General features: G+C 36.7%; 1 protein-coding gene across 4 annotated transcripts in view; it reads right to left on the bottom strand.

Annotated features, from left to right (window-relative positions):
- ryr3 (ryanodine receptor 3) overlaps window positions 1-24,277 on the bottom strand; it is a 136,668-nt gene that overhangs the window by 79,269 nt on the left and 33,122 nt on the right. For all 4 annotated transcript variants that reach the window (XM_032584478.1, XM_032584481.1, XM_032584480.1 and 1 more), the window contains 18 exons: window positions 22,542-22,616; window positions 20,813-20,891; window positions 20,501-20,613; window positions 18,023-18,122; window positions 16,729-16,822; window positions 15,706-15,780; window positions 14,024-14,180; window positions 12,897-13,061; window positions 10,377-10,498; window positions 10,113-10,293; window positions 8,764-8,899; window positions 7,433-7,528; window positions 7,226-7,344; window positions 6,501-6,634; window positions 5,188-5,429; window positions 3,983-4,175; window positions 2,891-3,107; window positions 2,486-2,590 (listed from right to left, as the gene is read on the bottom strand). In XM_032584478.1, the coding sequence (XP_032440369.1) occupies window positions 2,486-2,590; window positions 2,891-3,107; window positions 3,983-4,175; window positions 5,188-5,429; window positions 6,501-6,634; window positions 7,226-7,344; window positions 7,433-7,528; window positions 8,764-8,899; window positions 10,113-10,293; window positions 10,377-10,498; window positions 12,897-13,061; window positions 14,024-14,180; window positions 15,706-15,780; window positions 16,729-16,822; window positions 18,023-18,122; window positions 20,501-20,613; window positions 20,813-20,891; window positions 22,542-22,616 (2,403 nt within the window). The remainder of the gene's footprint in view (window positions 1-2,485; window positions 2,591-2,890; window positions 3,108-3,982; window positions 4,176-5,187; window positions 5,430-6,500; window positions 6,635-7,225; window positions 7,345-7,432; window positions 7,529-8,763; window positions 8,900-10,112; window positions 10,294-10,376; window positions 10,499-12,896; window positions 13,062-14,023; window positions 14,181-15,705; window positions 15,781-16,728; window positions 16,823-18,022; window positions 18,123-20,500; window positions 20,614-20,812; window positions 20,892-22,541; window positions 22,617-24,277) is intronic.

The raw sequence follows: 24,277 nt of genomic DNA on the forward strand, positions 1-24,277 counted from the left end.
CCAAGTCTAGTTTTCCAGACCTATCACTCTGCAACTTTAGATGCGTTCTTTCTCTAACACACCTGGATCATTGACTCATTCATAGCCCTCTACAGAACTGAGTTGCTGCTAATGAGGGAAGTCAACTTTTTGTCTGGGGTATGTTTTAGCAGGGACACATCTAAAAGTTGCCGTCTGGAGGACTGCACTTGGGCATTCCTGATTTATACCGTCAATGTGGCCCATTGAGGGTGGCCAATATGCTGAAGTGGCCCTTGGTGAAATTGAGTTTGACACCCCTGACCTAGAGCATATTAGCTGAAGCCCTAAAACGTTTACTGTATTTTTCAAAAGTACTTTTGAAGGACAGTCAAAAGTTTCCAAAACAATAGAAAGCTGACACAATTTCAACTAAAATAATTCAAACTATTAAGGGAAAACTAGCAACATTACCCAGAACCAACAGTTTTTTTGTTTTCTATCGACATATACAGTCTACATAACAAATTCCAGTAAATATGTTCGACGTTGTGCAAATTCACAACAAAATTAAATTTCACGGCATTTGATCAGACAAATGAGACCCATTAATATCCCATTAAAGCATCTCTCAGAGTGTACACATTGCTGTTAATAGGTCATGTTTTGTGACATACAAAATAAGACTTTCATTACACAATGAAGGAGGACATTAATAACTGGATAAAATATGGGACTAAAGAGACGTCATAAAGTCTAGATGGTTATCCAAAATACATGTTATCAAAAACATGTTAGTTATTTTTTGTTTTTAAGCATATGCACTGACTGATGGCACTTTTTAAATTTCGTTGTTCTTGTGACAATGACAATAAAGATTTATCTATCTATCTATCTATGAAAACAAAAGCTGACAATTGGACAACAGTAGCTGGGAATTTATATACAGATGAAACCAAACTATACATTTACCAGATAACTTTTTTTCTGACTGTCTGAAGTTAAATCAGACCATTTTTAAGTTAGCAAATAGAAATAATTTGTATAATTCTAAGTGACCTAAAACAAGAGAAGCTTCATCTGATTTAACTTAAGACAGTTAAGGAAAGAAAAGGTGTACGCGTCTTCTTAGACTTTTGGTTTCAACTGTATATAATCAATATGTGTAGGTGTAGAGGCGATTCCGTTACAGGCAAACTTCATAAAATCTCCTAAAGCATTGTGGAACATTTTGCCATTGTCTGACGGTACTAAACGTGAAAAAAAAGAAGCACACTTTGCGTCACAAAAAAGGAACACCGTTATACTAGTATTATACAAACAGTGAAACACGGAAGTGGTAGCATTATCCTACGGAGTTACTTTTAATCAGATGAAATTAGTTTTTGTCTAGATGAATAACTTAACTGAGGTAGCCTCAGTGAAGGTCATCTGACTTTACTCACCTTTGATGACCTCTGGAAACTTTTTTATTAATATCAAATGAAAATTTTTGCTGCACAAATCTAGTAAGAAGAAAATAAAACTCAAGTTTTGTAACAGCCTAGCAAGAAAATTAGACTAAATCCAAAAAGCTAAATCATATGAATATGTGAACCACAGATAGACTAGATGTTGAAATGTTTTAAATCAAAGAATTGGTTTAAGTTTGTCCACACTGACTACTAAATTGTTTAGTAGTTAGTGTTTATTATGTTTAATTTCCCCAAATGTAAATGATTTTCAGTTAAATTTTACATGGCCAATGTCACATCAACGGTGAGAAAAAATTGTCTTTACAAGGCATTAATTTGCTGCATCTGCAGTGAATAACACCAACAGCTTTAATTAAAAACAGACCATCACTTAGACCAGGATTCTCCACCTGTGCTGAACAAAAGAACAGCTGCCATGTGGGAAGTTTTCTTTTTTCTGGAGCCACTAAAAAAGCGTAATTGGTCCACTGGGACTAAACAAATAAGCATCTCCGATAAGTAAAGGAGGCAACGGCAATTACCGACCTTTAAGTGAGTTATCTTGCAGATTTCTCAGTTTTTACCAGCCATAAAGCATGAAATTCCTAGTTGTGTTTTTAAACTCTAAAGTGAAATGACACTGGATGTAATATTAAAATAAAAGCAAGAGGGATGCAAATCAGTAAACACTGTTTCAATCAGGATTAATCCATTCACTTTCTTCTTAGATGATGGTATGATATCCTTACTATTTGCCAAAATATTTTTGATAAATTATTTTTACAAAATTTCTTGGATTTTAATTATTAAAGCAAATAATTTTGCTTTGATTTATATTGCACATTTCACTTTGTGCATTAATACTTCTTTAAAATAATATGCACTCCTAGGTTTTCTGCAATTTAAACTTCTTATAAGGAATAACTTTTACCTGATCATAAAACGTTTCTGCATCTGCAAGCAATAAATCATTTTTCAGACGGGATGAAAATGGTGAAACATTTTCAGGTGACTGTCTGCAGCTCTGCATCATCAGTCATGAGTTTCAACGACCTTTTTTACAGCAGGTTTACCTTGCCATACGTCCAGCCCAGTTCAATCTTATTCATTCCCCAAAGTTCGTGGATGTTTTCTGCCAACTTGTCACGGATGTTCTCCAGATGAGGGGGCAGAACAATCTGCAGAGAAAGAGAAAAATAAATAGAACCATTTCATTAATGCATTAAGAAAGTCATTAGGGAAGCATTTGTTTATCTTATAAAAGAGGAGCTGAAGCAACATTCATTCTTTCTCAGAAATACTAAGCTTCCAAAAGTAGAATAAGCTTTTCAAATATCCCAAAAGCTGTATTTATACTGTACAAACTAAGAAACAAAACTAAAATTAGACGCTCTTTAAAGCTAGTTAAAGTTGCTTATAATGTTCATTATTGCTTTGATATACATTCAACATGCAGCCCAGTGAATGGTTAGGCTCACCTGGCTGGTGTCAACCGGAGTGGGAATAAAGGAGGCCTGAGACAGGAACTGGGTGGTTCCCAGCAGGTCACGGACCCCGTCATGGTCCCGCTTGTAATCCTTCACAGGCTCCACGTGCATCTTCTCCTTGGGCAGGAGCGCTTCGTAGCACGGAGAGTAACCGGCTGGCGGCAAAAACTTAAAGTCTCCGTGACGCCCACCAAGCAGGAAACGGGCTCTGAGAACAAAAGTCACACAAACTATTTATTACAGGACACGACAAACTGAATATTCAGGAAGATTTTGCATTATTTGGAAAATATCCATTTTTATTGCTTTTTAATGGGGTCTTTTTACTAATCCTTAAAAAACATTCCCATTTAAAATGGACTTCTCCAGGATTCCTCTGACTTAAAAAAGTGTAATTTATATAACTAAACTGCCCACAGCTACTCCGGTTTAAGGAAAAATGCTGTTTGTGACATAAATCATGTGGTGTGAATTCAGGCAAAGTCGGTAATTTGATCAACACGTCAGGATGGATGAGGTATGGGTTGGTTTCTAAGCTAGCTGTTTCCAACTTTTGTAAATACCTCCGTCTACGAGCCCCAACCAGGTGTGTTACTTTCACAGATAAATTAGCTCGACTCTAACAAGTAGAAACCATGAATAAACTGGCAAAAACAACTTCAGAAAACAATTTTAAATTCTCCAATTCTCACTTGTGACATCCATCATGGTGCCTCGAATGATTAAGCAACGTAGCCAATACTGGGAATGATTGTCAGGGTTTCTCTGAGTGTATTATAAGCCTGGCGGGCCACCAGGCTTTACTTGTGCCCCAACCAGGCTTAGCACTGCTTATTTATTTAAGTTTTTTTTTAATGTTTGCATTTTTTAAGACTTTATAGTTGGTGTTCACATATTAATCTTCCAATCTTCCAATAACACATAATTATCAAGTAATATTTTCAAATTTCCTTTCAACTTTAAACATTTTGTAACTCAAATCACAGCAGGCCGCTGGATGAATGACTGTCGAGCGCCCAATCACAGGGCTTAGCAAGTTTTCTGTGGGGAACCTTTATTGTAATGTTCGTTATTCTATCTTACTTCACTCCAGCAGAGAAACTGACGACAGGGAAGAAGAATCCGTCGGTGTTAAAGTCCTCGAACATGCCCTGCACCGGCTGCCCGTTGATCCTGAAGGACATGCTGGGAGCGCCCAAATCCAAGCAGCAACTGACCACATCGTCCGAGTTCAGCAGGTGCTGGTTAATGGAGGCCACGGCTCTGGGGATCCGACCTGGGAGACGAGAGCGGATCTCAGTTACAGTAGCAAAGTCACAGCAAATGCAGGACAGAATGATTAGTGAGGAGAAGAGACGGGGCAGAGGGGCGGAGAGACGTCTGATGAATGCTTTAACAGGAGTGACATAAAATGGATGAGTGGGGAGACGTAATGGATCTTTTAGAGACTTTGGAAGTGAAAAAATCATGAAGATGTGTGTGGAGCAGATTTTCAGTCAGCTGGAACTTTTAGTGGCAGGAGCTGCATCACGTTTGATGCAGGTCATTTAATGACAGGCAGTGTGTTTACAACAGCTTAGGTTTGTCCTTCACCAGAGAAGATTAAACGTGCCATTTTTCAGTAGAAGTGAGCAATGCTGCATATTTTGGTATTGATTCATCACCTTTACCGATACTTTTTATTTAAATTTGATATGTCATCAAACTTATGTCCTTTAGGTGTTTTTGTAGAATTATTTTGTTAAACCCTGGGACAGAATTTGGATAACATTCATAGATGTCTACAGAATACTTTAATAAATGCTTGACATAAACAGAAACAATAAAAAAACAAAACAAATTTGTGTCAATTTTTCCTAAATAAAAAGGAAAACAATATAATTTAATTGCAAATCAAAACTTCTTTTAATTGTTTTTGTCTTGAGAAACTACAGTAAAAAAAAAAAAAAAAAAAATTTCAAGAGGAAATCTGAATCTTGATCCGATACTGATACTGACTTATAATCCTCCACCTTTATTTTTCATTGGAAAACTTTAATGAAGTACTCAATTATATTGAATAAAAAAACTAAAATGCACAGTGACTTATATTTAGAAATAAGTCACTGGTTGTCACTTTAGAGTTTAAGAAGGAAAAAAATCCCTTTTATTTCTACAAACATGTGAAATACTTTAAAGTTTAGTTGCTTTTTCACACAGCCAACCAAACCCGCTTTATATAGATTTAATTAACAGTAGAAAAACTGAGTTATTAAAGAAAACCCAGGCGGTTTAACTGAGTTTCTCACCTGACCACAGATGAAGTCCATCAAAGCTGTAGGAGTAAAGGTCATCCCCAACGCCGTTTCCACCCCATCCCTCTCCTCCGCCGGGATACGGAGCGTAGCCTTTGGTGTTGGCCCAGCCCACTCTCAGGTGGGTCGGCTCTCCGGTCACAAAGTGGTCCACCTGGTCGATGACCAACTCGTAGTACCACTTCTTATACTGAGCCGAACCTTCAGCGATGCCCAGGAAGATGTTGGGCCTCATACTGGAGTCAAAGAAGATAAGCAAGACTGCATATTAATACAAGACTGTATATTAATACAAGACTGTATATTAGGGTGGAATGAGGTAACAATATCAGTGTGTCCAGTATTTATATCGCAAAGTTTGGAGTGCAAATAATTGTTTGTCAATATTCCAAGTGTTACAAACATGAATTTTCACATGCTAATGTAACATAATTACCCTGAGGGAAAATCCCAAAGCAACGTAAGCAAAGTAAGTAAAGTAAATAAGTAAGTAAGTAAAGTATGGTAAATAGGTTAAATTAGTAAAGTAAATAAGTAAAGTAAGATGCATGAATAAAGAAAGTAAGTAATGAAAGTAAGGTAAGTAAGTAAGGTATGAATTAGGTAAGTACAGTTAGGTAAATAAGTAAAGTAAGTAAGTTAAGTAAATAAGTAAAGTAAGTATGTAAAGTACGGAAAGTAAGTAAGGTCCATCCATCCGTCCAACCAACAAAGTACTAAAAGTCACAGAGTGATGGAAGCACAGAAGAGAAAGAGGAATTTAAAAATATGCATAAATCTCTATTAATATTGTCTTCACAATATTTACCAATATTATTGCATCAGTTAGATTTTCTAATATCGTGTAGCCCGTAATAACTGAACAACATATTTGATGTATTGATGATTTTAATGATGGCATTTGACAAAATGTAATGTTTGTTACCAGTTTCACAAATGTTTCTTATGTTTTTATGATGTTTTTATTTTTTTATGATGTAAATCACTTTGAACTGCCTTATTGCTGAAATGTGCTATAAGAATAAACTTTGATTGATTGAGATTATATATGTCTTTCAAGGAATAATCGAGAATTTTTGTTGTATATAAAGAGACAGTTTCAAAAATACTTTTTTGAATGAAAATGAGTAGCTGGAAGGAAAAAAAAAGTCTAATATAGTCTACCTCTTTTTCAAACGTCAATTCGCTGTACCATTAGCAAACATCCCTACCAATAAATCTTTAGACATAAAACAGGCAATGTGTGTCTGTGTATGTATGTATATTGAAATAAAAAACAACTTTTCAACATGTTTCTGCTTTTTTACCTTTGGACATCGTTGACCAGTCGGGTCTGGAGCAGCAGGTCCCTTTTTGGCAGCAGGTTGTCACAGATCAGATTCTGGTTGGTTCTCACTGCCACCCCATTGCACACACACAGAGAGCACAGCACGTCCAGAATCTAAAGAGCAGAAAGAAAGAAGAGGTATTTCCTTTTTTCATTCATGCAACACATTGTTTTACATCATTTACTCTCACACTGCATGTAGAGAAAACCTAAACCAAGCAGGACTCTCATGCTCCGACTGTTCATGATCTGGGTCTGTTGTTTAGTCAGACGCCCTTTCATGTCATATTAAGAGACTGTAACATTTAAACTCTGCATGTAAAACACGAGTCTGGAATGTCTGAAAACGTGCTGATGAAGACCTCCTGGCTGTTGACTTTGGGTTAGCTAAAATAGCCAACCTATAGCTAACTAGAGACAGTTCCTCTTTTAGGAAGAGGAACTGTTTCTGTTTCTTCATGTTGAAGAAATTAATAGTTGTGCACTGGATTTAGGTTTGTGCTTGACGAAAAGAAAGCAACAGGTTTACCAAACACATCAAGTAGGAAAAAAAATTATTAATCCAGTGTTAATTTGGTAATTTTTCTCAGGTGTAAAGAGTATTTACAAATATATACAGCTCTGGAAAAAACTAAGAGCAGAATGATTTTTTGATAATGATGAATGCAATTAAAGATAAAAACCAGACCAATTTTTCCAGCCCACCTTGTGGTTGCGTCCGTGCTTGTAGAGAAGAGAGATGATGGATTTAATGTGAGCTTTCTGAATGATGTTCAGGGCTTCTGGGCTTTCCACCAACACACAGTGGAGGACTTCTAAGATTCCTGCCAAACAAAATTAAAACAAAACACCCCTAAATATCCGTCGTTCCATGTTTATAAGTTAGTACAAAAACAAAGAGACTTGTGATACCTGATGATGACTCCATTCTTTCCAGTTTGCTGACCAGCCAGTCCAAGTTTCGGGAGAACTGGGTGCAGTTGGTCCGGTTTCCACGAATCAGTGCAGCTGAACAAAAGACAAAGTTTGACTCAACACAATAGGTTTTTTTGAAGGTCTCACATCTGATAATAAACTGTTGGGTGAACATGAAGTCAAAAGCTCTACGGTCTAAAATTATTTAGGATTTCTTTTGGGCTTTCTTTACTACTTAGACATTTAAAAGAAATATTAATGAACATCTTTTCAGTTCCTCCAGGATTCTCTGATTCTTTTTGTGACTTTTTTGCAGTAAAAATCAAAGTGTTTGTGGTTCTAATTTGGAAATATTTGCGCTTATTCATGACGGTAAATGTGACTTTTTATTACTCGCTGTATAGATCATGGACTATAATCTGACAACAATTAAAGCTGAGGCAGCTGTTTAGTTCAAGTAAGACAGATTTTGACACTTTTTGAGAAAGATTTGAAATAAACTCCCAGTTTTTAGAGTAATTTGTTGATTTTCCATGAATGTCCACAATAATTCGCAAGAAACTGGAGGAACTGATATAAACAGTAAACAGATAAAAACTGCATTGATTTGATTTATAATGTAATATTTAATCACAGTTAGTGTTTAGTCTAGAATCTAGAGGGCCACATGAAAAGCTACAGCAGGCCGGATTTGGCCCACGGGCCTTGAGTTTGACACGTGTTTTAGAGGAACATCCACCTCTGATGGATGCGTAATTAACGTCAAATTATAAAACTGATGTTTAATGAACAACCTAAATAAATAACTTGGACTATTAAGCTTGTTTCCCCTTTATACTGAAAGGAAAGGCAGAACAAACAATCCATCATGAAAATCTGCTTCCTCAGAGGCAACCCCACCGAGGGGGCAGCAATAATTTACGATTAGCTGTGTGTTTGTGGGCTAAACCTGTGCACACATGCAGGACAGGGAATGATGAATGTAAGGGTGGTCAAGGTGAGCTTGACCACTGTGGAAGAATGCCAGCGACAGGAATACAAAACACCCACTGAGCTTTAAAAATAAAACAGTGGAAAATTTAGGATCCGGTATGGGCCATGTGACATATCATTTATTTATTTTCAGAGAAATGAATCTGCAAAAAGTTGTGAACTTTAAACATGCTCAACAGAATGTTAGCGAAGGATGAAATGAAGGACTGTAGCGCGATGAGAGAAGAGGAGTCCAAAGGGGAAAAAAGGGATTCAGTGAGGGATGATAAATACTTCATGTCCACTCAGACTGAACAGGTGCTGACAGGAGATATTTTCTGTGATCCATCACTCACCCAGGAGTTCATAGAGGAGGTTGAGGATGTCCTTCCACGCTGCACCAGCTTCCTCCCCGGCCATCTCTCCGAAGTGGGCCGCGCTATCATACAGGTTCATCCGGTCAATGCATTTGGAGAGAAGGGCCAGCATACCCTGACGGAAAATACATACATTATTATATATAGTCATGCAATTGCTGATTATGAGATGTGGAATTTGCTATATGTTTATTATAAACTTACATTTTGTCATATCAAAAACCTTTTATGTAGTAAATCAACAAAAAGTAGTGCTTATATTTGTGGTGGAAGTAAATTATTACAAGAATTCAAAATTTTTTGGCAGAAAATGAATATAATTTGGAAAGTACTGCATGAATAATGACAAAATAAAGAACTGTATTGAAATATGTAAGTATAAACATGCATGTGCAGTAGTTGCCATAATAATGATATTATTATAGAGATAGTTTGTTCATTGTTAGTCAAGAAATTGCAACATGTTATTTTGCTGTAGTTATTACAATAATTCTGTTTTTAACTTTAATCTTTTCCCTTGAATTTCTTTTTTAAATAAGATATTTAATTTTGTTTAATCAATTTATCCCATCAATAAATACTAACTGGTGGACTTCCTGTAGTTGGGTTAGATTTACAAAAGCTAGCCCTCTGATTGGTCCTGGGGAAGGAAATGAAGCTTGAAAACTAAACTAAAATGAGAAAAGGTTGCAGTGCATCAAACTAAACCAATTCTGCAAAATGACTTATGAAACATATAATTCAGTTTTATAAATAAAAACTGACTTATAAGTAACTTTTCATCAAGATATGATCGTTTCTGGCACTGAAAATATTTAAAAGCCTTCACTATTAGAAAAATAGTAAATTCTGGAGCATTATTTTGGAAACTGCATGTCCTTTGTTGAAAGCAATTTATGATGATATTCAAAATCATCATAAATTGATACGGCTTTAGTCAAACCCATGATTACAGCCATATTTATGGTTTTGGACCTCAGAAGTATTTATGGACTCCACTTTATAAATTAAACAAACAGATTTACCCACAGTAAACACAAAGTTATAGTTTTATATAAAATAATTAAAAACTATCCCTTTAACCAAAAACATCCTTTAAAATCCTTAAAATATTAAGTATTAGCTAAGATTATTTCCATATTTACATTATATTTTTTCTATTTTGATAACGAGTCAACTCAAGATTTTTCCTCTGATTCTTCAAACTAAGGTTACTTTTAATTTTTCCAACAAATTGAAGATGCTGCCAGATTCTTTAACTCCCACATAACATTATTTACTAAATAAAACAAAAACCCAGTCTCTGTGGACCGATTCAGCCGACTTACCTCCTCCTTGAAGAGGTCTTGTTGTTTGATGAGTGAGCGAAGCCTCGCCTGTTTTTCCTCGTGCTCTAGATCTACATCGGGCTGCTTGAAATATTCAATCAGATCGTTCAACGTCTGCAGCACCTCTTCAACATATCCGGCCACCGCATTCGTCTCTCCAGCTGCAGCGCTGTCCAGTGCCCTGAAAGTCAAAAATCAAACTTTTAAACTTTAACTTGATTCGCTTTGGAATCACATGTTGGCTCTGCGGTGCTTTTTACCCACTTTATGAAGTTTTTGAAGAGGAATGTGGTGTTTCGGATGATGCGAGCAGCCCGAGATTCCTCATGCTGGCAGCGCTGTAGGATGAGACCATCATCCATGTGGCCCTCAGAGTGAAGGCAGGCCTAGATCAGAAAAATGTGCATAATGTAAAAAAAACAAAAAAATTTCTGATTGGAATGATTGAAATATTACCTCAGATTCACAAAAAAAGAAAAAGCATTGAGAAAAAAACCTATGAAAGAACTGAGTCACTGGAAATCCAGCAGCTTAAGGACAAAACAGGGAGAGGAGAGATGGATTTAGATGTAAACTGGCCATCACCTTCAGCTTGTCAGGTGTTTGGCTAACGCTCAAGCCTGCAGAAGCTGCCTTGCATCATCACAAGGTATCATCTCTGCAGGGAGACTCGGCCTTGAGCAGCAGACAAGAGCCAAACTCATTTAGGAGTCCCCATCACTCCTAATGAGACAATTTCTGTGAAATTGCTGCCAGCCGAGTAAAAGTGAAGCCTGGTTTTTAATAGTAATATGAGCTGTATAAACAAGTTTGATGGACTGTGATTTGATTCTGCAAATGTCCTGGACTTTTCAGCCTTCCAGGGCAATTTTAACTTGTGGCAAACAAAACCTTTTAAAAAACCTGTTCCCCTATTCGCCTGTGGTGGCGCTGCAATAAGAACTACCGAATGAAATGACATGAAAACCTCTGAAGAAGAAATTAGTGCAACTTTCTTCTTCACAAAATGCAAACAAAAATGGAGTTATGTCAGATTTTAGCGGTTGTAGGATTTCTCCGGAGTCATTTCGCTGTAAAAACACACAATCTTTTTTTTTTTTTTTTTTTTTTTTTTGTAACCCCTCCAGGGGGTCTTTTTGTGGGCTCTAGTGTCCCTTTTTATGAAGTAGGCTGACAGGAAAGGGGGAGGGAGAGGGGGGAAGACATGCGGTAAATGTCGCCGGGTCCGGGAGTCGAACCCGCGACCGCCGCGTCGAGGACTTGAGGCCTCCAAATGTGGGTCGCGCTAACCCCTACGCCACCACGGCACGCCCAAAAAAAAAAAAAAAAAAAACACACAATCTTACCAAGTATTTTTGTCTAGTTTTGTAGTGCAAATATCTTAGTAAGCCTGAATTAAGATAAAACTAACTTAAAAGTTACTTATCAGCAAGCTATAGTAGCTTATTTCAAGAAAGTAATTCCTTGATAATGATTAAAAAGTACTCATTCCATTGGCAGACTATTTCACTTATTATTATTCACTTAAAATAAGCCTCTATATCTTGCTGAAAACATACTTGTAAATTAGTTTTGTCTTATTTCAAGTGTAATAAGATATTTGCACTAGAAACAAGAGTAAAACTATTTGGTAAAATTTTGTGTTTTTGCAGTGGATCCCACTAGCACTAGACTCTTGTGTTTGTTTTTATTATATTTACCCAGAATCCCCAGCACTTCCTGCTTTTGGAGCGGTCTCCAGTCCGCTTTGCATCCAGATATGCGTTCAAACCGCGCCCGAGTTCAATTCAACCGGACCAAGACTTAGGGTTTTAGGTCAGAGGTCGCTTTTTTGGTCCACATTACTGTAGAGTTCAAATGTTCATTCACAACTCCTCAAATTAGCTTACCTATCTAAGCAAATGAACTAGAGTTTGATTAAAGTGGACTAAACAGGGCTGGTGTGAATGCATCCTTAGATTCTGTCACTTCCAATCCCTTCCACTCTGTTAAAATACCAGTAACAGAATCATGGTACCACACTGGTCTTCACTGGGTGTTTCCAAATCTTCCACAAATGTTTGTGGAAGCAGATTGCATGACTAGATTTTAGATTTCAATTCAGTTATTGCAGATATCCACAATTACTTTCCACTACTGGTTTTTATACTTTATCTACCTGGAATCCACTAGAAGCATATAAATGAATGGATTTAAGTCAGTGGTGTTCAAACATTTTGAAGCTGAGAGAACTCGAGGGCTTCCTTTAAAAAAAATATTTTTATTAAAACTGGAAAGATTTATTTCTTAAGACATTTGTTGTCTTTATTGGCTCTATAATATACCAAATAGACAACATTTTAATAAAACATAGTAGTTTAATATTTTGTAGAAAAGGAATCTGTATGCATTGTGTTTCTGTGTTATTTTCAAAAACTTTATTGGGGTTTATAATCCTTTTACTTCCATTACATTGCGCAGCGTAAAGTTTAATCAATGAAAGCAAAAACACAGTTAATAAAAGAAAAAATACTTTTCCTTGTAGCTAAATGAATAAAAGTAAAAAGATTTTATTTGTAAAATTATCAAATTAATCAAAAAGTCACTCTATTCTTGTATTGTGGACCAAGGGGCCAAACAAAAGCATCCAGAGGGCTGCAAATGGCCCTCGAGCCACAAGTTGGACATCCCTGATTTAAGTAAAATATACTAGATAAAGTAAAATCTTTATAAATTGCCTAAATAAAAGCAGACCAAAAGATGAGTGAAATATTTATTCCCATTGTCTGTAAACAAAATATTTACCCTTCTTTTCAGGGGACCAAGACGAGACGATTTGGCATCAGGCGCCAGGTAGGACAGCCACAGTCCAGTTGCCACGTGCATGACAAAACAGACAGAGTCACCATACTTTATCTCGGGTACTCCCATCCCGTCAATATCCCTCTTCATGCCAGAATCGCCTTTTTCCTGATTTATTCAGAATGAAAAGGAAAACAAGGATTAGTAAAAAAAACTAAGAAGAAAGACCTAATTCACTCACATGGCTGGAAATATGACACAAAGTTCAACAAACACGATGAAAAATTGGTATTAGATGATAATCACAGGTTGAGGACATCAATTTCATTGGAGGCTCGGGCAGGGATCAATAGCTTGTCAGACAGAGATGGAGTGATTCAATTGATTAATGTCAACAGCAAGTTGGGAGGAACATATTAATGCAATGTTGAGCACGACGAGGAGTTGACCTTCCTCGATAAAGGAGCCGATGAGCACAGGCTGATGTGGGTAGAGAAGATGGAGGGATTAGCTAAAAATAGAGTAAATAAAGACCAACTCGGAGTCCTGAGTAATAACTCTAGGAGGAGTGGTTATTGGCAGAAGGGTCATTGCTCTCTGCTGTCAGGAGTTTTATGACTTTAGATAAAAAGGTTCTCAAGGTAACTCACGCAGCTCATTTCTGGGAGGTTTTACTAGGGAAATCAAGCAGGGATTGCTTGCATAATAAAACAAATAGTCAAACAAGATGGAAAACAAAACAAATTGATTGTGTACTGTAACACTTGGAAAGCTCTCTAGAGCACTTCGCCTGTAAACCTGTAAATATGAACATCGTTTCACTAATTACATTGTTTTCCACATGTTTCAAAGTCCTACACTTTCAGTTGTTAAAATTGAATTGGATGGTAAATAAATCTTGATGCATTGATACATTTCTCCTCACATTCTCTGTGAAAAGTGGCCTGAATCAGAATTGGCTTGGACAACATGAATGATTGCTCTAATATGTCAACAGTGCAGTTTGTTCTGAAGAGAGAAAAGGTCAGATTATGATGGTGACACAGTATCTCATTAGAGGCTCCCTGCTACAACACAAAAGCATGGTTACGGAGTAAAAACAAAGTCTAAAGTCAGAGAATACGAGTAACCTTGGATGCCTTAAAGCAAAAAGCAGTGGCTTTGGTGTGACACTTCTCTCTGTCCTCCAGGACCAAACCACGGTCTTCAGTCAAGGCCAGATAGTGACCAGTGGAGAGATGACGCAGACGGAAAGACTGGCCCCATCGAATATGGCTGCCGCTCCAGCTAAGCACACAGAACAGATGTTAAAAGCTCTGAAATATGACATTTTTATATAATAAAATTAGTTAATTCATGTTTTTGTTTAGCTGTACTGAATTTCTTCCAATCAAAATGTCTTTTTTTTGGACAAATTTCAATTGTAAATATTGAATTTTATTTCATATGATCTCAAGTTATCAACACTTGTTTGGTAAATATTTCAAAGTTTTCTCAAAAGGGATTTTATGATTAAGTGCCATTTGAAAGTTTTCAAACCTACGCTCTGTTCAAGTCAGCGGTGTCAAACTAATTTTTGTTTGGGCCAAATCAAGACCATGAATGCTCTTAAAGTGCCGGTTGTCCCAGAATGTATTGATAAAACCTGTTCACAAACTGTTAAAATATCAATAAATCCTTAAAATTAAACAGTATTTTTAGTCCCGCCAGGATTTCGGGATTTTCTTTGGTGATTTTTTGCAATAAAAATCAAAGTGTTTGTGGTTCTAATTTGGAAATATTTGTGCTTATTTATGACGGTAAATGTGACTTTTTATTACTCGCTGTATAGATCATGGACTATAATCTGACATCAATTAAAGCTGAGGCAGATATTTAGTACAAGTAAGACAGTTTTTGAGTTTTTGAGAAAAATCTGCAATACACTCACAATTTTTAGCTCAATTTGTTGATTTTGCGTGAATTTCCACGATAATTCTAAAGAAACTGGAGGGACTGATTGACATAATTTGGCAGTAAACAGGTAAAAACTGCATTGATTTGATTGATAATATAATATTTAAGCTCACTTAGTGTTTAGTCTAGAACCCAGAGGGCCACATAAAAAGCTGTGGCGGGCTGGATTTGGCCCACGGACCTTGAGTTTGAGACGTGTTTTAAAGCATTTAATTTTTGAAGACTCAGATACAAGCAGAAGATTTTAAGAAGACGAGTTCATATTTGACTTGAATGTCCATCCTGCACAGAGCAACATTAATTTTTCTGGAATTATAATGATTCAAACAGGTGTGATATTTGTTGAGTTATTTAGGCAACAAATCTCAGTTGGCTCAATCACATAGGGTGAAACAGTTGATATGAAAGTCACAGTAAAGATCTGCGTTTTCTCAGAAATAAACTTTACTGTCCACATAATGAGGAAATATCAGTAAGAGCAGTCTTCTTTTTTAAACGACATGAAGTCAATCAAGAAATTCATTAGAAATGTAGTTATAAAAATAGTATTTTATAAAGGACTTTCCCACAGACAGTCGATTTAAGCTATCTGGCAGCACGGTCTTATTTTAACAATCCTGTTTGCTATCATGCTTTGACAAAAACATAAAAAACAGAAATGTCAGACAGGACGTCACATTCTGCAGGATTAGCCAGCTAACTGGCAGTGACACCTAAGGACAGAGGTAGGGGAGTTTTAAATATAGTCTACACTGCTTGACACATTCAAGAAAGGTGAGCAGTGAAATTTACCAAGCTTGAAAAAGTGTGTGACTGACATATCCTCGGTTCATTTGGCCATTTTGTTTTGTCTTACCTGATCCTGAGAGGCTCCAGTCTCCACAGGGAGCGGGCTCTTGATGCTCCCTTCCCCGCCTCGTAGTTCACTATTCTGTCCAAACAACAACAAATAGGGGTTTTCATAATTCTGATTACACAAATCATATAAAATGAAGAGGTGGAAGAGAAAACACCAGTCACACAAAATGTAATACTTTTTTTAATTATAAAGAAATTGCATAAAATTAAAGCAGCAATATTGCCTAATATACATCTGTGTATATGTTTATGCCATCAGAGGGCTTCAAATTGTTTTTTATGTGTATTTATAGAAATTAAAGATAATATTACATGATATAATATAATATAAATAGATAATATACATTTATTTATTTTATTTATAAAATTTGCTGCTGAATTTTTGTACTTAATCTTAAACTTCCTGTGTTTAGATAAAGTTGAAACCAGATGCACTGCTCAAAAACCCCATTAAAATTGCTTATTTAAATATTAAATTAGGATAAAACATTTCCTGTTGTATGTCAAGTAGGATTACCAAAATATTTTTATCTACTAAATGCCAGAATAATAACACTTTATACATTTACTTTTGTACTTTTTTAAAATTCATAACTAAAAACTCATACATTTATTGAGTATTTGGTAGGTTGGTAGAATGAGTATTATTCAGCAAGTTTCTGACAATATCTTGCTGTAATTTCCTCCTGATAGAGCTGATGTAACTGAGTCAGGTTTTTTACACACACCTTTTAATCTCTGAATACTTATATGTTACTGGGATCAACACAAAACGCTGATTTTGTTTCTCTTAAGCCACTTTGTAAATAATATATTGGTATATTTAGGGTAATTTTCAATTTGTAGAACTCATTTACACCCAACCCTTTAATTTCAAGGCTCATATAGTCCCATTCAGCAACTAAAAACCCCATCTTCATACGTATAACCCCTTTCTCAAAGCTGTGGAGAACAAACATATTTTCTCAGGATGAACTAAGTGCATTCTAGATTTAAATCTCTTCAGCAGTTTATTACAAACCTTTGCTCCTCTTCACTCTTATCTGCTCCAGGGATTGTCAAGCTCTCGTCGTGACCATGACAGAGACGCATTACATGCCCGCCAATCAAATACCCTTAGAAAACAGAAACAGAACGGAGTTAAACGGTAAATGGAGTGAATTTACTTCATGCTCTTCTAGTAATACAGAAGCACTTTACACTAGAGCCACTACTTTTCCCACTGTGCCACAGTTACCTGACATAATAACATGACAATTTTAAAAGTAACCTATAATTCTTCGTTGAATATGTTAGGATAGGCGCATAAAGCCGTAAAAGTAACCGACCAAACATTCTAGAGCTCAGTTTGGGTTGCTAGGTGACGTGCTGAACTTCAGTGAGGTTGCTAGGTAACGGCCTGGGTTTCTCTGGGGTTGCCAGGTGAGGAGCAGTTCCTGCTGATTTGTAATGTTACATTCCTGAGGTTTTTGAAACAGCTCATTTTCAAGACACTGAAAAACATTAACTTATTACTTGTAGCTTATTATTACTTATTGCTTATTATTTAAGCGGTTGGTCTGTTTTTAGAAGCAGTAGAAACCCAAATGGAAGTAAAATCCAAAATTTTCGGCATACGTCCCACTTAAATTTTTCAAATTCTGAAAGAAGATGATGTAAACATTTGTCTATGGCTACATTCACACTGCAGCTGGAAGTGACCCAATTCCGATTTTTTTGTCAAATCTGATTTTTTTTGGAGTGGTCGTTCACACTTCCAAAATACTGTATATCCGACTTGTATGTGATCTCTGGTGTGAACTGCAAACGACCTGAAAGTGTCCCTCATGCGCAGTAACGTTACATGCTCAGTGTTTTTCCAACCGCCAGAAAAAAGAAATGCTCCGTGTTTGTGGAAGTAGACGTGGATGCTAACGGTTGAGCATAGCTTATGATTTTGGAGTTGTTGTCCGACCGGAGTCAGCACATTAACAACTTAATCCTCATTACAGTCCGCCGTGGTTGTTGTTTTTCTTCCCGCTTGTGCCTATCAGCACGCAGAACAGTGACATTAGTCGAGTATCAGTGACGTTCAGGTCGGATGAATAAGACCTGCACATTAGTTCACATTTGAATCGGATGCATATCGGATATCCAAGTGGCCTGGGTCGCATTTGAAAAGGATCCGACCTGTGTTGTTCAGAATGTCATGAAAAGATCAGATACAGGTCACATTACGTCAAAAAAACAAACAAAACGGAATTGGGTCACTTCAGGCTGCAGTGTGAATGCAACCTAAGACTCCTGCTGTCATTGATGGAGGATGAAGGACCCACCTACAGCCATGCTGCCTGACGAACACGTAGGCTGGACGTTCCAGAGGGTCTGCATGAAGGAGGCGTCTACCTGAATGTTGCCGTTGCAGTTCGAGAGATGCTGAAACAGAAAAGCAGGTTACGCGGGACTTCAGATAGAATGGAAGACTACTGCTGCAGACAAAACAATCGATTACATCTAGCTTTATTTATGTATTATTCATAGCAATATTGAAGTCATTGAGGTCCTGAAGCAGTAAAGCAGCACCATCACACTTCCACCAAGTTTTACTGTCAGTCTGATCTAAAATGCTCTTTTTTTAACAGAAAATTTCACTTAGTTCACAGAATATTTTCCCAGAGGGGTTTAGGACGTCACCAGAAAAGTATGAGCATCTCTGTTGTCGGGGTTAAGCCGTGGAATAGTTTGAAGAAAATCAAAAACAAAGTAAAAACATAAGATTTAAACATAGAATGATTGAAAGTTACACTGCAAAAAGACAAAAGCTAGTTTCAATACAAATATCTTTGTACACTTAAAAATAACTTTTCTGCAAGAAACGAGCTTGTTTTATGTAAATAATTCCTTAAAATTGATGAAAAAGTACTAGTTCCAGTGGCAGATTATTTCACTTGTAACATGGGAAAATGTTTTTTATAAATGAAATAATATGCCAATGGAACTAGTTGTTTCTTTTCATCAATTGACTTAAAGCAAGCTCCTATAACTTGCAGAAAAATTACTTTTAAGTTAGTTTTGTCTTATTTCAAGTGTAGTAAGATATTTGCTCTGGAAACCTGATCAAAAACATTTGGTAAAAATGTTTGTTTTGCGGTGTATAAATATTTGACAACTGATTGAAACCTTCATGACGGCGATTTACTTACTTTTTATTCTGTTTTTTGTTTCTTTTTTGTGTGTATTTTGTTAATATTTCTCATGCTAAAGCAATGAAGAGTTAAAATGGTTTATTTGTAATGAACACAGAAGGGTAAGCAAACGTAAAAGCTGAATAGATTCAGCCTACAACTTTTCAATCTTTTCATTAAACTTCAGCTTTAGACATTAAAATATATTTTAAAAACAGTAGAAAGGAAAAACATATTCAGTGACTGGATCAAGTGTGCAAACCAGTAAAAATCTGTAGGTTATATGCTAGCGTAGATCTCAGCCAACCAGGATATGCAAATCCTAAGTGCCTAAGGAAAAAACAACTAGATTTCTCTGGATTTCTCAAAATTTATAGAAAAGAAAAACATTTACTGAGTAATTTATCTTGACGAAGCAAATCAGAATAATTTGGATTCCAAAAAACCTCTTCAAATAATTGCATTTTTGGAAGTCAGTTTTGATGTTCCTGAACTGACTAATTATGTCCGTGCAGAAGAGATAAAAGTCTGGATTTTTGCCAGTTTAGCTATAATTCAGTACCTTCATCACTGGAGGTGGTTAGAGCACCCAGCATAAAGTATTTTTAAAAAAGTTTCATATGCTTAGCACGTCACAGTGGCTCCCTTTAGGCAATTTCACTCTCTGCCTCCAGCTCTCCCTCCTGAAATCCCTCTCTCCCCTTTCACAGAGCAAGTTAATTGGGGTCAGGTGTGGAGCTGAGCTTAGGAGACAGCATTAACTTTAAACCCATCTGTCAGATGAGTAAGTACATCACAAATAGTTTTTAATATGCATAGAGGTGTTTTACAAGTAATCTGGTTTCCAGCTCAGGTAACAGAGCAAAGATATGCTGCTTTCAACTTAAATAGTCTTGTCACTCTGATGTTAGCTGGAGCTAGACTGATCAGAGCTTCCATAGCTAATCAGAGAACCAGGGTGTGCATGTATATATATATATATAAAGTGGACACTTTATAAGGTACACCAACCGGGTTGGGCCTCCTTCTGCCTTAATCCTTCGTGGCATAGATTCAACAAGGTACAGGAAACATTCAGCAGAAAGTCTGGTCCATATTGACATGATAGCATCACGCAGTTGCTGCAGATTTGTCGGCTGCACATCCATAATGCGAATCTCTTGTTCCACCACATGCCAAAGCTGCTCTATTGGATTAAGATCTGGTGACTGTAGAGGCCATTCGAGTTCAGTGAACTCATTGTTCAAAATTGGCGCTTTATGACATGACACGTTATCCTGCTGGAAGTAACCATCAGAGGATGGGTACTTAATGACTGTGGTCATAAAGGGATGGACATGGTCAGCAACAATACTCAGGTTGTGGCATTAGCATGACGCTCAATTGGTACTAAAGGGCTCAATGTGTAGCAGGAAAATATCCCCCACACTATTGCATCACCACCACCAGCCTGAACTTTTGATACAAGGCAGGATGGACCCATGCTTTCAAGTTGTTGATGCCAAATTCTGACCCTACCATCTGAAGGTTGCAGCTCAAGACTCATCAGATCAGGCAACTTTTTCCAATCTTTTCCAATTTTCCAAAACTCATAGTCTTTCCTCAGGTGAGTGTTAAAATGTGACTTGCCAGGTATCTCTCAGTGGACACGCTGACAAGAATCAGATCATCTCCAATGCGGACTTTCTCTCCTTCCGATCTCTGCTTGGACGCCGGATGAATCGTCCACCAGCAGGCTTCTCCTAAAGGCAAAATACAGAAATACGTTGATCAGGTGGAACCTTTTGACATCTTTCATTCAAAGACATCAGAGAGGGTAAGATGTGCAGATGTTTCACAGTACATACAAAGTTATATTTCAATCATATCCGGTACTTACTTAATCTCAAGGTTAATTCAAACTGGTTCATACTGGTTGAGTGTTCATTAGTCATACTGTACCTACTGAATCTTCTTGCAGTCCGACATCAAATGACAGCTTGTCTGTCAGAGACCTTGATGTCTTCAAACAGGTCAAGTACTGGTGAGTGAAAAATGAATTAGTGTTGGGTCAAAGGAAATGGAGCTCTGATGCAAACTGGAAAAATATTAATGTTTTAGAAGAAGGAATGTGAAGTTTTAGTGCTTAATAATAAGTGTATTAATTTATTAGTCAATTAAATCAACTCAGTAACCAAGTTTCTGAATAAGAACAGCACTATGGGAAAAACGGACATGTGCTTGTATAGTTTTTGCAGACTTTCTCATAATCTTTTAAAGTCATCTGGATTGCCAAACCTGCAAATTGTTTTTATATCCTATCATTTTCTGCAGTGTTTGGATCCAAACTGACAAGAGTGCTTAAAAATGAATAAAATACATGCAAAGAAAGAAACAGATGTATAAAAGAGTTTCCACTGCAGATGTGCTGGGTCAAAATTTGATTTGTTTTGGTCAGAGAAAAAAAAAATCCTGCAAACACCTGGATCTATTTTATACCAGTTTGTAAGAAATACTGAACTAGTCATAAAAATAATTTCTTTTGAAAATTACCATGGACAAAAAATGAGTAAAAAGCTACAAAATCTAAAGGAAAACTTTTATAGACTTTCCGATTGTCAAAGAAAATATTTCTTGAGATCATTTTAACAGATTACAAGGAAGGCTGACTTTCTTGTAACAAAGAAATACGAAATGTCTCAAGAACTTTATCACTTTATGCAATAGATCTGAATTGTTTGTATTGACTCTTTGGAAATACGTCACTTAATCATTCGAGGCGCCACGATAGACGTCGTAAGTGAGGATCGGGAGTATCGAACAGAGCGAGAGAAATTGTTTTCCAAAGTTGTTTTTGCCAGTTTATTCATGGCTTCTACTTGTTAGAGTCGAGCTAATTTGTCTGTGAAAGTAACACACCTGGTTGAGGATCGTAGACGGAGGTATTTATAAAAATTGGACATAGCTAGCTTAGAAACCGACCCATACCTCCTCCATTCTGACGTTTTGATCAAATTATCGACTCTGCCTGAATTCACACCACATGATTTATGTCACTATGTCATAAACAGCGTTTCCCCTTAAACCGGAGCAGCCTTAAAAACGTATAAAAGACGAGATGCTAACCAGTGTTTTTTTCCAAACATGCTACATGACGGTGCGGCACTGTCTCCATGGTTACTACATGGCGTCTACATGGTGACTTGGATTTTCTCCATAATGCGATATTTCATATCTTGCTAATCATGCATACTTAAAGTATATGACCGGTAATCTTCTTGCCTTGTAAAAATTGTTCGCTGCAAATCCACGGTTACACCGAGGGCTGACCGTCATTATGATTAACATATGCTATCCATCGCAGCATCTTTCCTCATTAAAAGTTATACAATAAAATGACAAGTTTGGTTTCACCCTCGTCTTTCTCTGCAGACGACCGCGCAGCATTCTGTGGCCATTTTTACTGTGAAATCAACTTAATAAAAGCGATATTAGGCTCTGTGTTTTTTGGAGGGCATCATTTCTTTTGACGTCCATCATGGCGGAGCGGACCGAGTTTCAAAGAAAGTCAATATTTAATAATAAATAAAAAAAAAATAAATAGCAGCTCCACAACCTCAGTAACAGAATGTCTAACAATTATCAAAGTACAATTTGTCTCCATCTTAGTAATTGGAGTGTAAATACTCACCATGTCACTGAAGGAGTGACGTAAGAGGATGGCGTGACCGTAGAGCAGGGTCCGGTGTCCGCCTCCCTGACCCGCCTGCCAACAAACAGATCCATAACATCACTGCGCGTCCCAAAATCTACATGCTGTTGATGTAGAAGAGGGGGAACAGGAAGCTGGCTGTAGAGCTGCACAGTATTATGGCTGGTCAACGTTGCGACAACGACATAACGAGTGATAAAGTGAAATAACTGAAAAGTGTTAAAGTTACAAACACAGACCCTAAATAATGACGAACAAGGATTTATTTTTTAAAAACTTCCTCTGCTGTTTTGGTGTTAAATCAACTTAGCTGAAGTTTTTTAACGACTTTACCACCTTACCAGCTATTTATGTTGGATTAAATCAAGATTGTTACTAAATAACTGGAACAAAGTTCCAAATTATTTGTGGAAAATCCACCCATTTTTGGATTTGTTCGTGGATGATATCTAGCTAGAAGCTGAAATATTTAAGCACAATGCAACTTGACGTGCCATTGGAAAGCAGCCAATCCAGAAGGGGCATTTATTTTCATTGCTACTGATTGGCTGAACCCCTGTAAGCAATATAAAGAAGAACATGAATGCAGTATAGCCAAGATGGGTATACTGTACTGTGGATTTTGGGTATAAGTGGTGTTGAACTATTCAAATATGCCGCTATAAACGACTTCAGAGGGGAAATCATTGTAAATGATATGGCTCCACTGTATTATATTTAGTTTTTCTATACAACTTTTATATAATTTCTGTGTGCGTGCTCTGGCGATGACATTTTATTGCCAATTTCACTGATGTATCTTTGTGCAAAGACAATAAAATAGGTATAGATACAGTGATATTGCAATAATAACTTTGCGATATACTGTGCAGCCCTACTTGATTCTCCACTGTTTTTGCATTTTGCCCACAAACAACAATAGTCTCACATTTCCATGGTATTTTAATGTTGAGAGACAGAACATGAAGCAAAAATCCAAAAAGAACACATTACATGTAGTTAAATTTGTAACTTACATTTTGTTGAGTTAAATTAATATTTGACTCTCTACCATTGACAGACATCTGCTCACACAATTAATTTCTTCCATTTCTACCATCAGCAAGACCAAACAGGACATCAAGAACAAGATGGCACTGAGATGATGGTGTAATTATTATTATTATGCAAGACAAATAAAATAACAATTGACTGCCCTCTATCTGTAGATTTCTAACGTATTTTTTTCTCATAGTGGAATGCTTAGTATGACCCAAAAACACCATCCATACAGCCAACCATTGAGGTGGAAACATTCAGATTTTTCAAACGAATCTGTCTAACCTTTCTTTCTCAGTCAGGAAGAAATGATTGGTGAAGAAGAATCATTTTTAGGTATTTCATTAGTCTTCACCTCAATCCTGCACATAATCTGTGATGTGATAAGTAGCCAAAACTAAAAGATTTTCCACCAACTCCTTCCTAAGGTGTATGAAAACCTTCTGAACGCCTGCAGAAAATGTTTCAACTCTGCAGCCGATGAAGATTTCAAAACATACTTCCTCCAGTGACATGAAAATTTATCTTCAACTCATGCAATGTGTATTTCCTTGATTTTTGATTCCGTCTTCATTAAAATCAAGCTACCATAAAGGTTAGAAACTTATATTCTCGTCAAGTGAGCAAACATACAAAATCTGCAGAGTCTCTCAGCTTCTCCTCCCCACTGTAACATT

The sequence above is a fragment of the Xiphophorus hellerii genome, chromosome 15 (assembly GCF_003331165.1).
Source record: "Xiphophorus hellerii strain 12219 chromosome 15, Xiphophorus_hellerii-4.1, whole genome shotgun sequence".
NCBI lineage: Eukaryota > Metazoa > Chordata > Actinopteri > Cyprinodontiformes > Poeciliidae > Xiphophorus > Xiphophorus hellerii.